At 49.6% G+C, this 16,458-nt stretch overlaps 1 protein-coding gene across 2 annotated transcripts in view; it reads left to right on the forward strand.

Moving 5' to 3' along the window:
• Window positions 1–4,968: 4,968 nt before the first annotated feature.
• The window catches only part of GMPR (guanosine monophosphate reductase), a 40,037-nt gene continuing 28,547 nt past the window's right edge, over window positions 4,969–16,458 (forward strand). Inside the window, exons 1-3 of one of the 2 annotated variants that reach the window (XM_047795258.1) lie at window positions 4,969–5,145; window positions 11,780–11,899; window positions 14,431–14,514. In XM_047795258.1, the coding sequence (XP_047651214.1) occupies window positions 5,059–5,145; window positions 11,780–11,899; window positions 14,431–14,514 (291 nt within the window). In that variant the 5' untranslated portion in view covers window positions 4,969–5,058. Of the gene's footprint in view, window positions 5,146–11,198; window positions 11,316–11,779; window positions 11,900–14,430; window positions 14,515–16,458 lie in introns of those variants that run through there. The other variant, XM_047795257.1, reaches the window with a different exon arrangement.

The raw sequence follows: 16,458 nt of genomic DNA on the forward strand, positions 1-16,458 counted from the left end.
TGTTCCAGTGTGTAGTTCTGGAGGTCTTCTTGATCTCAAGAATGAGAAATAGGTCTTACCTTTTATTCAAGCAAGATGCTCCGCCTTGCTCCTGCTAGCATCTTTATCCTGAACTATCTGCTCACAGGGAACAGATTACAGTTGCTCAGCCTGGGACCCAGCTATCTCCTGCTTCATATCCAACAGAACATGGCAAAGTGATGAAATATTACTCTAGTGATTACATTTTGTTAAAGAGACTTCACCTGGCTAGCAAACTCAAATTCTTTCTATTGCCAGCTCTGAAGGAGCATACTTTCAGGAAATATATGGACATGTTGGAGAATCCTATATGGATCTCCTATAAGGATCTGTAAGCAGCCTCTGGAAGCTGAGAGAGGCCTTCAGCAAGAATCTGAAACCTTCAGTTCTGCAGCTGCAGGAAATGTTTTCTAACAACAATCAAGAATTTAGAAACAGATCTTTCCCTAAGTGAGGTTCTGGCCAACACCTGGATTGCAGCCTGATAAAACCTTGATGCAAAGAACACAACTAAGCTACGCCCAAACTTCTGATCTATAGAAACTGTATTTTTAAAGCTGCTATTTTTTTTTTGTAATTTGTTGCATAGCAACAGAAATGGATACAACTGTTAAATTTTTCTTGTAAGTTACACTTTTAAAACCCTAAGTTCTTTAACTTTCAGATTTCAAACTCTTGACCACATTATTCTAAGTTTAGCAAATTTCACAATCAAGAAGGCTTTGAGGAGTTCCTGTTGTGGTGCAGTGGAAATGAATCTGACTAGTATCCATGAGGGTGAGGATTCAATCGCTGACTTCTCTCAGTGGGTTAAGGATCTGTCATTGCCATGAGTTGTGGTGGTATTCACAGATGTGGCTCAGATCCTGCGTGGCTGTGGCAGTGGTGTAGCCTGGCTGTAGCTCCGATTGGACCCCTAGCCTGGGAACTTCCATATGCCTTGGGTGAGGCCCTAAAAAGTGAAAAAAAAAAAAAAAGTTACAAATTGCCAGAAAAAAAGGCCTTTGAAAATGTTTAGTCCTATTTTTAAATGCAATTAAATTTCTGTAAACATGTTCTACTGCATATTTAAATTTAATATATTCACTTTCCTTTTAGTGGTTCAATTGTTTGACTTAACAAAATCTTTCCATGTATTTAAATAACATAAATCTAATACATTAGAATTATAAATAGGTTGAACCTCATGTTCTTATTGTTGTCGGAACTTGGCCTCTGCTCACTGGTGCTGAGTAGAAATTTGGAGATAAGAGTTTTTGAGTGAAGGAAAAAAATAGCCCTATTGCTTTGTCAGGCAAAGGAGGGTCCCAGCAGGCTAATGCCTTTACAACTGCCCCCCCCCGGCCCCCGAGAGATTGGAAGGTGGTTTTATAGTTTGGGGAGTGCAAAATAGGGCTGCAGATAAGGATCAGGGTAGAGGCAAGCTTGCATTATTTTCAAAGCTGGTGTTCAGTGGTCTTGTGGTTTTCTTTCTGGAATAAAAAAGGCTTCATTAACATCTTCCATTTGTTGGGGGTTTTAGTTCTGCAGAAAAACTCAAAGATACTGTTATCTATATTCCTGGAAGGGGGTCCAGGACTGTGCCCCAAAGCTGCAGTATTGTTTCTTGACTGCTCCTCTCCGGTGGTCTCCTCATCCCCTTCCTTTCCTGATTAGCAAACTGTTTGAACCTGCCCTTTGGAACTCAAGGTCCTGGAGGCTGAAGTTTATTCCTTAAAAAAAAAGGAATGGGGGACACAGAAAGGCTTGTGTGCCTAGGACCCCCACAGGGCCCTGCTTGGGTTCATTATGACTACTTCAACTCTGCACGTGCAGACTTGGCAAGATTGTAGCTTAAAATAACAAACTGTAGGGGAGAAAAAATAATTCTCTGCTACCTTTCTCAGTTTTTAGCAGAGACCCCTGGAACATGATTTTGTGCCTGGGAAGAGGGCACTTGTGATGGAACATTCCAGAAAGAAAGGGAATGGAGTGTGCAAAAAGAACTTCTGTCTCTATTTTAATAGAAAGGGAGTGGGGAAGAAACCAAGAGGAGAGGGGCTATCCCAGTAAATGAGCAAGATCAAATGAAGGAGACTGTCCCTTTAAGACATTTTACTAACATCGATTCACCCCTGCATTCATCCCTGTACTTTAACCCCAGGCAGATGCTTCACAAGTTTAGTTTCTTTTCCCTCTTGGGAGAATCAGTTTTAAATAACTGTACAATATAGAAATTATATTTTACTACTTTTTTTTTTTTTAAATTAGGAACTTCAGAATTAAGTTCCCTCTCACTACTTTGAAAATCAGCAGCCCCTCTGGCTGGCTCACAATAAGGGTCATGAATAGTTTATCTGCCCAACTAATTGTGGCAACTTTCATTCTCTCCCAGTTAGCTTTCATTTCCCATCCAGGAAACTTCAAGAACTTCCTGTGAGGCAAGGATGATGAGGGCAAGTGGGATGGGCTGAGACCTTAATCATTTGCAGACATTTGTGTTAAATAAATATTGTGATGTGTCCTTACATTCAGTCATACCAAATATGAGTTCATGGAGAAGAGGCCAAGCTTGCAGACAACTGAAAGAAAATACCTTCATGAGGTTAGCTGTCTAGTTCGAGGAGAAATACATAAAGCACATAATGTAACATGTGACCCCAAATAAAGACCTACCGTTTATTGAGTAGCTATGAGTCACGCACCCCACAAAATTTAATTCTCACAAAAACCTGGGAGAGGATAGAATTAAATGTGTTTCTTCACCATTCAACTTGTGAGAAAACTGAGGTTTAGAGTGATTAAGTGACTCCCCCAAGGTATCCAGCTAGAAAGTGGTGGGGTCAGGGTTTGAGCCAAGGCAGAGAGCGGTCCCAGGACAAAAGCAGCTTTAGTTAAGGTCCTAGTAAGTTTTAAGGACCGAGAGATTTATGTTTGTTTGCTGCAAACTTGGGCAAGTTATTTATCTGGTCCTCATTTTCCTTATCTATAAACTGGCTTTTAATGAAACTGAGCAGGGCCCTGCGGGGCTCCTGGGCACAAAAGCCCTTCTGTGTCCCCCATTTCTTGTTTTAGGAAAGAGGCTGCATTCAGCCTTCTGGACCTTCCCAGAGTTCCGAAGGGCAGGTTCCAACGAATTTCCCAGGCTAATCAGGGAAGGGGATGCAGAGACTGTGGAGGAGCAGTGAAGAAACAAGAGTGTAGCCTTGGGGCAGGGTCCTGGTTCCCCTTCAAGGGGTATGCATAACTGTATCTTTGAGCTCTTCTACTGAACTAACCACCCCCCCAAATGGAAGATGGTCACTACTTAATGAAACATTCTTCATTCCAAAAAAGATCAAGCTGCAACAATCTCAAGAACCACCAGAACCTGTGTTTGTATACACCCTGATCCTTTTCTGTGGCCCTATTTTTTTTTTCTTTTTGCCATTTCTTGGGCCGCTCTCACGGCATATGGAGATTCCCAGGCTAGAGGTCGAATTGGATCTGTAGCCACCAGCCTACTCCAGAGCCACAGCAACGCGGGATCCCAGCCGTGTCTGCAACCTACACCACAGCTCACGGCAACGCCAGATCCTTAACCCACTGAACGAGGCCAGGGATCGAACCCGCAACCTCATGGTTCCTAGTCAGATTAGTTTCTGCTGTGCCACGACAGGAACTCCTCTGTGGCCCTATTTTCCACTCTGAAACTGTAAGCCCCTTTCTATTCTCTCCCAAAGGAGGGTGCCGTCTTTAGGGCATTAGCCTGCTGTGGCCTCCTTTGCCTCGCAAAGTAGTAAGAGCTACTCCTTTTTACCTCACCCAAAACTCTGTCTCGGTGATTCTATTTGGCACAGGTGGACAGAGGCTATGCTGCAGCAAAACATCTTCATTGGGTTGTTGTGAGATTGAAGAAGGTGGTGCAGGCCAAGCTCTTACGCACATTCCTAGTGTATAAGAAGGGCTTGGTGTGGTCAACAAGTGAATTAAAAATAAACTGACATCGGAGTTCCTGTAGTGGTGCAGCGGAAATGAATCCGACGAGGAACCATGAGGTTGCGGGTTTGATCCCTGCACTCGCTCAGTGGGTTAATGATCCAGCGTATTGGTGAGCTGTGGTGTAGGTCGCAGATGCGGCTCAGATGTGGTGTTTCTCTGGCAAACGCCAGCACCTGTAGCTCCGATTAGACCCCTAGCCTGGGAACCTTCGTATGTGAGGGTGTAGCCCTAAAAAGCAAAAAAACAAAAACAAAAACAAAAACCTGACATCACCAATAACTCAAAGGGACTCAGGTACCTGAACCCAGGATCTGTGCCAACTGTAGACTTCAAACCAACCAACCAACAAACCAGTCCCTAACATCCAAAGGGATCCTAAAAATGCCTCAACAAACCCAATGCTGCAAAACAGATTCACCTGCCCACTCTCTTAATTCTATCCAGTTCCCAGGGGTTTCTTAGTTTTTGGCACGTGGGCGGTGTGACTCAGCATCTGCTGAGTATTAGGGCTTGACATTAGAGAAAGGAGAAGGGAAACCTTTCAAGGAGTGGACTTTTCCTTGGGTGAGGAGGTCACAGGGCAAGTCTTGGCCGTACCCTTGGTGACAGCACATTGTGAATTCTCCCCCTCACGCCCTAACCCCCCCCCCGCATACACCCTTCGGTCACCGTACTAAGCGAGGCGGTAAGAAACGGGGGCGGGGCGGGGGGAGGTGGTTAAAATGTCACAGGTGCGAACTTCTGGCGTGCGCCTGGTCTCTCCCCGACTCGCCTATCCTCTCCTGCCCGCACCTTGGTCCCCCGCGCGGGGAGGGGTCAGGGGCGGGGCCGGCGGAGCGAGGGGGCGGGCCTAGCGGGGCCGGAGGCGTCCAGAGGCCAGAAGGGCGCAGCGTGCGCGCTCAGCGGCCCACAGGCACCCGCCGGGGCCGAGCAACTCGCCTTCTCGCGGCGCCGCCCCGCCCCCGCCCTCCGCGGGCCCCGCCCCCGCCCGCTCCCGGCTCCCACCTCCTCGGCGCCCGCGCTGTAGGAAGGAGCTGCGGGCTCCAGCCCCTCTGGTCAAGCGCGCCGCTCGGCACCATGCCCCGCATAGATGCGGACCTCAAGCTGGACTTCAAGGATGTCCTTCTCCGACCCAAGCGAAGCAGCCTCAAGAGCCGAGCCGAGGTGGGCCCCTTCATAGCCGCATTGGGGTGGGATTTTTTTTTTCCCCCGTGTGGCGCGAGGGAGGTGGGTGCAAGGCGCCAGAATGGGCCAACATTGCCAGCTTTTTTAGTATGTCTGGAGATGGATGGGACGCTGACCTCTTTTGCCCTCGCCACCACCGTGAAAAGGAAAAGCCAGCTGGTTCTTTGCAAGGACAGGAGGTGTCTTTAAGGGCCCGGGCTCCGGCCCAAAATTCTGAATACGTCCGGTTGAGTGGGCAAGGGGGAAACACACAGAACTTGATCCTAGGGTAGCGAAGATCAGGTGGTCAACTGATTTAGAAAGAATGGCGGGGGATGGGAGTTGAGGTGTGCTTATAGAGAAAAAATGATACAGTGGCCGGAGTATAAAGGGAGAGGAAAGATTTTGGCAGTGTTTCCTGGTGCGGAGAACTCCGGCCGCTTTAGGATCAGGTCTAGCAATGGAATTTTTTTAAAGGTCTGAAAAGCAGGGCAACTCCAGGGCAAAAGTTCAACGTTTACTTTCCGCATTTCGGTGACCTTTTGAGAGCGAGGCTGGGGACCTGTGCCTGGTGGCACCCTCTTACTGGACAGCTGCAGTCCAGCCCAGTTCTTTGGGAAGCTGAAAGCAGTGGGGTGGAGGCAGTGGGACCAATGGGGTGGGCAGTTGTGCTGGTTGTGCCTTAGTGAAAGCAAAGCCTGAGGGACAGGTGGAGGCCGGCCTGGAGATAGGGTGTAGGGGGCAGGGAAAGGTCAAATCTTGAAGGATAAACTAGTTGCAGAGAAAGACGGAGTTCCCTGGAGGAGTGGTTTTGCCTGGTGGGCTGAGAGCTGGAGAGGAAGGGGAAACTGCTGGGTCTGGAGACTGGGGTTGCAAAAGTAAACAGGGGGAGGCTGAGCCAGCTTGCTGCTCCCCCTCCCCCACACGACCATAAATAAATCCCCTTGCAGGAACTGGGCTGCCTGCCTGTGCCCAGGCCTGACTCTTAAGTGCAGTGCCTGGTGCTGCCAGTCGAGGGCTTGCGTGGATTAAGGAAGCCTCTTGATTTAGCGAGTGACCAGAACCAGCTCACCTTCTCAAGCAGGTGGTCGCACCCTTAATGATTAACCCTTCTCATCCTTGATTGGTCAGCTCTGCTCCTGACCAGTCTGGTCCTTCATCATGCCCTTGCAGGTGCCAAAGAGTGGGGCAGACACTTAGAAGCAAAATCAACAGCTGGGGTGGCAGGCCTGAGTTTCCTCAAGTCTAAGCAGTGTAGCTGGTGCCTGAGGCCAAGACAAGATGTGTTTATTCTGGGCAGACGGATGATTTGGGGGCCTCAGCAGTCTAAATGGTCACAGTTCACTTAGTAGAGAGAAACTCCTTTTAAGAAAAATGAAGAGTTCCCGTCGTGGCTCAGTGGTTAACGAATCTGACCAGGAACCATGAGGTTGATGGGTTCGATTCCGGGCCTTGCTCAGTGGATTGGGAACCCGGCGTTGCTGTGAGCTGTGGTGTAGGTTGCAGACATGGCTCGGATCCCCCGTGGCTGTGGCTGTGATGTAGGCCCGCGGCTACAGCTCTGATCAGACCCCTACCTGGAAACTTCCATATGCCGTGGTTGCGGCCCTAGAAAAGGCAAAAAGACAAAAAAAAAAGAAAGAAAGAAAAAGAAAAGGTATATGTTTAGAACTTCTGAACCAGGAACCTCTTGACGGTAAGTCATTTAGGGTTTATGCGATAGGACGAATTACTCTTTCTAGGGTATGATGTCATATGCCTCGTTTAGTTTCATAGTTTGGGCAGATTGAAGCTGTTAGCCACCCAGCTTCCCATGGCCCCTTGCAATCTACGTGTTCGTGTAGCAGTGAGATCTCTGTGCCCTTGAGAAGTGTGTTCACATTTCCGTGTTTGTGGGAGTTTGCCAGCTCCCTGCCTGGAAACCCGAGTTAATTGGCATTGCCTTTCCAGTTGGTTGCTGTCACGGTTTAGCCACCTGTCTGGACCCTCCATCATCTGACTGCCGACTTCAGAGACCTCGAATCCCCTCACGGTTTTCACCATTTGCTCGTGGACGCCTGAGATTTCTGGTACACAGATAAAAAAAAGCCTGCCTTGTGGGACTAGGGAGAATCATAAAATGTATGCTCCCAGGCAGAATGATACCCAAATGCAAATTCGAAACTAAATGATAAATGGACTTTGAGCCTTACCAGAGAGCAGATCTGAGTAGAGCCAGGAGAGAAAACATTGGAGCCTGGCGGGCAAACATACTCTGGGAAAGCAGAGTCTGGCTGGGAAGGGAGAGTTTTGACTGTCGACAAGATTCCTTGCTGCAGCGGTTTTGCTCAGAGCCAGGCCTGCTGCGGGATCATCAGACAGTGGGCAGGAGATGGAGAGAAAGGCAGTGTGCCCTCCCACGCAGAAGTTTAGTGCTCCCTCAAGGGCACTTCCACAGGTGTCACAGAATAAATTTGAGGTCAGCTCCCAGAGGCAAGGGGTACAGGTGGCAATAACTCAGGCAGCCTATGTGGTTGAACCAGCTCAGCAGTCACCTCCAACCGTCCATGCATTGCCTGTTCTCCGGTCTTCCGAGTCCCTGGGATAGAAGGCCACATGGCTGCCTGGGAGCATCTGGGTAGTCTTTTCTGAGGAAGTGACATGTTTGTTGATTGGATAAGACCTTTCTTTGACACACTGAGGAGATGACATCATCCCCTGACTCCTTGAGCGTTTTCTTCCCCGGGACCCATCCCTTGTCCCAGTGTCCCACCCCACTCCTTAAGCTTGTAAGATTTTAAAAATCTACACACTGAACAACACAACCAGAATGGTGGAAGTCAGCAGTGAAGGAAGTTGCAGCAGAAAACTGGCCACGTGCTTGACCTGGGACCGAGAAGACATGACCCAAGGAGTGGTCAGTCTCCTTAAGATTCCAGAGTTGGTGTTTCTTTCCATCAGTGGTCCAGTGAGTTCTTCTCCAGCCTCAGTGGATAACAGGCTGGCCCGAGAGGAATGAGACAGTGACCAAGAAGAGAGAAAATCAGACGGGGAGAAAGGAGACCTGAGTTCTTCTAGTCCAAGCTCCGGGCTAATTATTTTGTTACCTGGGCTCTGTATCAGTTTCCTGGGGCCACTGTAACCAAGTACCACAACCCGGGGGTGTACACAACGGAAGTGTATTGTCTCACAGTTCTGGAGGCTGGAAGTCCCAGATGGAGGGATCAGCAGGTCTGGTTCCTCCAGAGGCCTCTGAGGGAGACTCTTCCTTGCTTCTCTTCTACCTTCTGGTTGTTAACACACAACCCGGGTGCTCCTGGGCTTGTCGATGCCTCATTCCCACGCCTGCCTTCCTCTTCCATCAGCATTCTCCCTTTCTTGTGTGTCTCTGTCCAAACTTCCCCTTTGCATAAGAACGCAGCCATCCTGGAACAGGGCGCACATCTTATGTTGCTTAGCCACAGAGACCCTATTTCCAAATAAGGTCACGTTGGCAGGTACCCGTGGTTAGTATTTCAGTGCCTTTTTGGGGAGACACTGTTCAAGCCATAACAGCCTCTGTGTATTTTGCTCCGTACCATTGGAGGGTTTGACTAGTTCTTAATGAATGCATCTGAATCTCACCTGGAGAGACCCTCCAGAAGACACATTGTCTCCAGCACAGAGTTCTGATTTATTAAACTTGGGGTGGCCTGAGCACATGGACTTTGGGGGATCATCCTGCCATGATTCTGACGTGCACGGAGATGCCCTGGGCTGGCCACCAGCGCCTTAGCACTTGTGGAACCCTGTGGCTTCCTGCCTGCACGTTTCTGAATCCTGACTCCCAACAGGGAAAGTTCCAGGAGCCTGAGCACCATCAGAGGGCCAGGCTGAGGACCCCTGCATTACCCTGGAAGGGAGGGGCCAAAACAATCTCCTTCTTACCCCTTAGCCAGACCTTTAATCCATCCTTTTATGAGCCACTGGGTCCACAGGGATGAAAGGCCTTGTCTTCATGGTGACTAATAACAGTTTACAGGTGAGACAGATAATGAGTCATTTAATAAGAGAATCACTTTCATTAATATCGTCCATAGATTGAAGCAAAAGAAACTCCTGCCCCAGGCCCCACTTCTGCTTCCCTGTATGCTCTTCACTGGACAGAGCCAAGACAGGGCCTTTTTCCTCTAGGCTGGGCTCCAGATGCTCAGGATCCTGGATTTCCTGCCCAGATGATGTCAAGTGATGCCCCAGGTGTGCTTCCCAAGGGCCAGGGATGCTGCTGACGTGCCCACCTGTGACCTCGAGAGTGGCCAGGGGACCACGGGATGGGGGGATGGACGTGTGGGCTGGGAGTTCAGTGTCCAGACTGGGGTGTCTGTGTGCACAGAGGATGCGGGTGGGAAGAGAGGGGGTACGGATGGGGCCCAGGGCTGGGTCCCATGATGTGCTTTCCAGGTCATTAAGAGAATGGTGTCTTCAGAGTAGGAAGACGGGACAAAATTCACTTGGCAGCTTCTTAGACTTGACTCAGAGCATCGAGATGTTTAGAAATGTGATAGGTGGCCTCCGTTTGTGCTTTCAGGCCCTCAAATGTTGGGCTGTAGGGCTCTGACAAAGGCGTAGGTAAAGAACAGCAGAGACGTGGCCTTTTGAGGTGGGGGAGTGGCGGCTGATGACTTTCTGTGCCCTTTCGTACCAGCTTCGCAGAGAGGGAACTCGGAGGTGCTATATTTGGTGCCTTGACCAGCTGGGGCAGATGAAATGCCAAGTTTTGTTCCTGGGAGGCTGGAATATTTAAACTATTTCTCGCTCCGGGAACCACTGCTCTATTTTGGGTGTGTGTGTGTGTGGATAAAGTGGGGGAAAATATTTTATTTCTCATCCCTAGAATTAAGGGCTTCCTAGACCCTGACACATGCAGACGAGAAGCGAGGGGAGGTATCCGGTGTCAGGGTGGTCCTTTTCTGGAACAGAGCTCCGTGTTTCATGTACTGGTTTGGCAGTGCCAAGGAAAGCCCATTGTGAACTTGGCTCTGTGGCAGGTATGGCAGCTGTCCCCAGGCTTCTTGGAGGCGCCTAAGAAATGCTAAGACCAGGGAATTCTGATTGTTTGAAGCCTGCGAAGCCAGCATGCTAGAGGGTCATTCAGAGCACAGAAGGGTGCTGTGAACAGACCCCTGCAGTTTCAGAAAGGGATCCGACTTGCTTCACTGAACTGAGCACCTGGGCAGGGAAAGAGGTTGGGGAGGGAGGAGCTCCTGCATCGCAGGTCCCCGCCCGATGGCTGTTGAAGGCCAGTGCCACTGTATTGATGACCTCATTCCCCCAGGAAGCCTTCTGTGTGTGAAGGAGAAAGAGGCTCGAAAAGGCTAAAAAACCTGAGGTGTCCCCTGGTGCTTTGACATGTTGGTGGCAAAGTGAAAATGACTTGCAATGAGAAAGAATAGAAGGCTCTAGAGGAACACTGGTAGGAAGTGATTATTGCTGCTGTCCCCAGTGAGCCGGGATCAGTGGTGGTGTACATGCTTTCAGAAGCTTACGATTCATACCTGTGTTTCTCCTGCCCGTTCTCCTTGGGGGATGCGCCCACTTCCAGGAGAGTCCGTATCCCTTGGGGTCCAGCTAAGGAAACAGTGCTGAATATTTAAAACAACGAATAGTGAGTTCCTGTTGTGGCGCAGCAGAAATGAATCCTACAAGTATCCACTAGGATGTGAGCTCCATCCCTGGCCTCGCTCAGTGGGTCAGGGATCCGGCACTGCTGTGAGATACGGTGTAGGTCGCAGACTTGGCTCAGATCCCCAGTTGCTGGGGCAGTGGCGTAGGCTGGCAGCTGTAGCTCTGATTTGACCCTTAGCCTGGGAACGTCCGTGTGCCATGGGTGTGGCCCTAAAAAGCAAAGAAATGAAACAGGGAATTGAATATGCCGCACGGTGACACAGCTGAGATGGAGTCCTGCTAGCCGAGGGCCTCATACATGCCCTGGAGCTGGAGTTACAGTGGAAGCTGAGGGCCCCTCCCTCCAGCTGTTTGCAAGTCAGAGGAACAAGTGGTTCTGGGCACAGACTGAGGGCCGCCGTGCACTTCCTCCCAGCTCTTGAAAGATGCTGATAGTCACAAAACAGCTGAGAAGGTCGAAGGGAGAAGGGATTAATGGGTTGCAACTGGCTGCAGGGCTAATTTGGAGTGGCCAGTTCTCTGGGCAGGTGAGAATTCAAGGGAAGGCCTTGGTTGGCAGGGAAGAGTGGGCTGGATTTTCCCAGAAGGCGAGTTGCCCCACCCGTGCTTGGGACATGGGGAAAAGTGCCTTGTGTGTGGGTGTTTAGGTCTAGGATGAACCAGGCTGGGGACAGAAGGTGGCAGGGGAATGGGAGCAGCTGTTGGAGGAGAGAGTTTCCAATTCAGAGGCTGGGCTTCATGGCAGAACATCCAGTGGTACTGGGGCTTGAGGATGCTAAGGAGCTTGGTTCAGATTTTATACCTGCATAACGACCCATGACTCTGTTTCCTCGGGAACTCACCCGTCTACAGAACATGTGGCCCAGCGCCTAAGAGAATCCAGGGGCCAAAGGACATTCGCTTTCTTTGTGTCTTTCTATTCATGCTCAACTCTAGAAGTTCTGCACAAATCACATGAAGAACCAAGGGCTTCTGTTTTCTTTTGCAACAGGTGGATCTCGAGCGAACCTTCACATTTCGAAACTCGAAGCAGACCTACTCAGGGATTCCCATCATTGTGGCCAACATGGACACCGTGGGGACATTTGAGATGGCGGTGGTGATGTCACAGGTAAGATGCTGGGCATTTTCCCTCTGCTGCTCGCACTGAGCAGGTTGTCAGGAGCTCACCTAGGACTTGCTCAGACACAGGGAAGAGGGGAAAAGTGAGACACTCTGGGTCATTGCTGTGGCCAAACAATTTAGTTCTGAGTCTGATTGTTGCTGGAGGCCCTTCTTTTTCTCTGTCCAGTCGGAAGGTGCGGGGAGTCTGGACTTGGCGTTCAGTGAGGTGCTCTAGATCTGTATCCGTGTCTTCCTTGAAGGTGCCCATGATGGTTTTGGAAATTAGAGCTACAAAAGAAGTCAGACAGTGAGCCATATCCTAAAGGAAGATGCGCGTCCTGTTCGTAGAAGAATGACAGCACCTTTATTTTTTTAAAATTGTTTTTGTTTTTGCTTTTTAGGGCCACACCTGTGGCATATGGACGTTCCCAGGCTAGGGGTTGAATCAGAGCTGCAGCTGCCGGCCTACGCCATAGCCACAGCAATGCAGGATCCAAGCCTTGTCTGTGACCTACACCACAGCTCATGGCAATGCCGGATCCTTAACCCACTGAGTGAGCCCAGAGATCAAACTCGCTACCGTACGGTTCCTAGCTGGATTCGTTTCCACTGTGCCATGACGGGAACTCTCAGCACGTTTAAAATGAAGATAGAACTGCTTCATCTCTTCTGTATTCACCTATTGCATCATTATGTAGAAAACTTAGGTGCCATGCACTGGATGTAGCATGTATGACATGGTCACAACTCCACCAAGTTCCATGTACAGATGAGGAAACGAGGCAGAGAGGGGCAGGAGAAGTCACTGGCTCAAGACATTTAGCCCTGGAGACACAGATTGGAGATTCAAACCCAGACGGACTCCACAACAAGGGACTTGCCTCCCAACTTAAACTGTGACAGCTAAGCGTACAAGCTCCAAGTCCTTTTAGCCAACTGCTGTCTCGCTGCCTGTAGAGGGAGTAGCCAGTATCCTGGCCTTGAGACAAATAAAGAGCAGGTTATCTGTGGGCAGAACTTGCGTCTCACGCATCGGTGTCTGCATTTGTGTCCGAGGCTCAGTGCATCTATTCGTTGTTGATATGCTTCTGATGCGTGGAACCTGTGCATCCTTTTCCACAGACAATGCCTGCCAAGTGGAAAGATAAATCCAATTAGTTGAAAGAGCTTCTTGCTGTGGGCAGCATGCCTAACCTCAGGAGGTGCTGGGATTCATTACTGGCCAGTGATTAGAAGGAAGATTTTCAAACCAATTATGACTCACGCAATGGAGTGGACTAGGGGAGGTTGAGTCCAGGATCAGCTGCATCCTCTCTCTGCCCTAAACCCCCTCTGAGCTTTGGGCCAGAGGCTAATCAATTAACTGCTAAAGGAATTTAGATTTTTTTTTTCCCCTCCCTATCTTTCCCTTGCCCTGCTCTGTGATCAGCCATCGCTCCTAATGAATTATGGACTAGGGTAAAAGTGCATAGACATTGGGAGCAGTACATGGCCCTGATCTATTCATTTATCAGATTGCATATATATAGGTTCCATATGTATCAGATTCCATATATCCATGGAAAATGGAGGACTTGCTACGCTCTTCCATTTGCCCAGGAAAAACTCCCCACGAGTGAGGCTGTGTGCCCTGAAATAGCTGACTGTGTGTGGGTCTGTGAATTTTCTATTTCTTGGATCCACTGAGTTACGGCAAGTTAATAAAGTCACAGAACTTTAGGGTAGGAAACTGTAAATGCGGAACTAGACCCAGGGAAGTTAGGAGCGAGGTCCTGATACAGGAGGAGGAGCCTGGAGTTCGGCATTCCGGTTGGCGTTGGACTCTGGCCTTTGCCCCTTTTTGGCCAAGCAGTTGTTCAGTTTCTGAAGCTTGAGTGTCTTAAGCCCCATTTCTGCCCAGGAAGCTAATAATCGTGTACAGAGTTGTTCTGAGAAGCAAGTGAAAGGGTACGCGGAGTGCTTGCACCGAGTCAGCATTGAGTGGGTGCCTGCTGGGTTGATAGAGATTTGGGAGGATGATTCATGGACGCCCCTCCCCCAAGAACACCAAGTGCCTGATGGGTTTAGCTTTTAGCAGGAAATGTTTGGGTCGGGAGCACAAAAGCTTTCAGGTAAAAGTGGGGTTCTCGGGGTTGACGAAGAAGAAGCGGGCTGCCCCTTTAGGCTGCCTGCTGATGAGTGGGGGCCCACCCCGCTCTCTCGCTCTTGGCCTCAGTCAGGTGTGGGCTGGACCAGGGCTCTGAGACTGCTCCCTTATCCCCCTCCCCCAGCCCCCACCCCCATTCTGCTGGCTTTGCCTCCAAAGTCTTGAAGGCTGTGTTGTCTGATCAGATGAGAATGGAAACCTTGCTTTGGTGATTTTCCTGGTTCGACCTTCCTCCGCTGGGGCTCCTGGGAGCATAGTCAAAGCAAAGGAAGCAAGAACGGCCAGGAAGGTGGATGCTTTTGTCCGGGTGGTGGATCTCTCCGGCCAGATGGAGGAAGGCGGAAGGGGGCTCCCTTGCCTTCGTGTCCTAATGGTGCTGTTTTGTTTCCTAGCACTCCATGTTTACAGCAATTCACAAGCATTACACCCTGGATGACTGGAAGCTCTTTGCCGCTAATCACCCAGAATGCCTGCAGGTAGGACTGTGCCCTGGTTATAATCACATTTGTTGCCAGGGAAGAAAATGTTCAGGGTTGTCAAAAGGATTTGAATTGGCAGCCGATAGACAAGACGTAAGCGTCCCGAGAGAAACTGGGGAAAGCCAATGGCAGCACCCCAGCCCTACATCATCGCCAGGAGTTTGCCAAGGAAACCTGTTCTGTGTTCTAGGTTTAAAATATTAGGGATTTCCTGTAAGGAATATCTGGTTTTTTCCCCCCTAGGAAAGTGAAGTGTCCCATCCTGAGAGCTTATGGAAGCCCTGGCAGTGTTTCCTGCCAGGGAATGGGGTTGATTCTGAACATGCCTTTTTGGCTGTAGAAGAAACACCTAATTATAATGAGTTGTTATTATAATTGGAGCTGACTCTCATGGAGCCGAATAAACAATATGCCCACGAGGATGGCTTTCATCCAACAGATAAGAAAAAGCGTGGGCGCGAATGTGGACACGTCGGACCCCTCCTCCGTTGCCGATGGGAATGTGAAATGGTGCAGCTGCTTTGGGAAACCGTTTGGTGGTTCCTCAAAAGGTTAAACCTAAGAGCTACCCTATCACCTAGCAAATTCCTTTCCCAGTATAGACCCAGCAGACAGAGAAATACGTGTTCACAAAAAATCGTGTCACAGATGTTCAGAGTAGCCAACGTGTGGAAACAACCCAACTGTCCATCCGCTGATGAATGAATACGTGAACTCTGGTACATCCTTGCAGTGGACTATCCAACTATGAAAGGAGGGTGTGAAGTATTGATGGATGCTACAGCACAGAGGAGCCTTGGAAACATGTCGCTCATTGAAAAAGCCAGACACCAAAGGCCGTGCATATGATTTCTTTTCACAGGAAATGTCAAAAGTAGGCAAACCTATAGAGACAGAACGTAGATTTGTGGTTGCCTAAGGCCGGGGATGGGAGGTTTGAGAGTGAGGGCTAAAGGGGGTGAGGATTTCTTTTTTGGGGTGGTTAAATGTTCTAAGATTGTTTGTGATGATGGCTGCACAACTCTGAACACACTAAAAACCATTGAATTGTGGGGTGTTTTGTTTCTGGGTTTTCGTTTCATTTTGTTCTTTGCTTTTTAGGGCTGCATCTGTGGCATATGGAGGTTCCCAGGCTAGGGGTCAAATCAGAGCTGCAGCTGCTGGCCTACACCACAGCCACAGCAACACGGGATCTGAGCTGTGTCTGCAACCTACACCACAGCTCATGGCTCTGCTGGATCCCCAACCCACGGTGCGAGGCCAGAGATCGAACCCGCATCCTCATGGCTACTAGTTGGGTTTATCGCCCCTGCACCACAGTGGGAACTCCTGTGGCTTATTGTTTAGAGATAGGAGTTCACATAGAAATATTATATAAATTTATAAAATAGGAGTATCTCATAGAAGGTGAGATGCTGACTTTGGGCACAGTCCCCCGGCTTAGGCACCCACTTCTCAAAACCAAAGGGCCGATTGTGAGAGGAGCGGAGAGGGGCGACTTGGAGGAGGCTGGAGGGGAGGGCGTCACGGAGGAGGAGGAGGTGGTGGCTTCAGATGTAAACACATCCAAGAGCAGATGAGAAGGATCTTTCCCGGCTCATTCATTCCTGTACTTTGGGACGTTTTGACTTTAACAGCGACCCTGAGACTTTTAGAAACCCACGCAGGTTACAGCTTGCATGTTGTTAGAGTGTTGTATTGGGAGCAAAAATGAAAAGAGGAAGGAGTTTGATCAGAGGGGTTGTGGACATCTTTCCCTGCCAAGCTTTGGCACGAGGACCTGAGCTGACCGGGCACCCTCGGGCTTCCTGCCTCTCCTCCGGGGGGAGAGTGCACACCAGCCGCTCCCCAGTCCTGAGTTCCATGTGGAGAGCTTGAGGAAATTAAATAAAAGCCAAGGGGTGAGGTTCTGTGCTGAGGTCCAGGGCTCAGGGTGTATGC

The sequence above is a fragment of the Phacochoerus africanus genome, chromosome 9, assembly GCF_016906955.1.
Source record: "Phacochoerus africanus isolate WHEZ1 chromosome 9, ROS_Pafr_v1, whole genome shotgun sequence".
Lineage (NCBI taxonomy): Eukaryota > Metazoa > Chordata > Mammalia > Artiodactyla > Suidae > Phacochoerus > Phacochoerus africanus.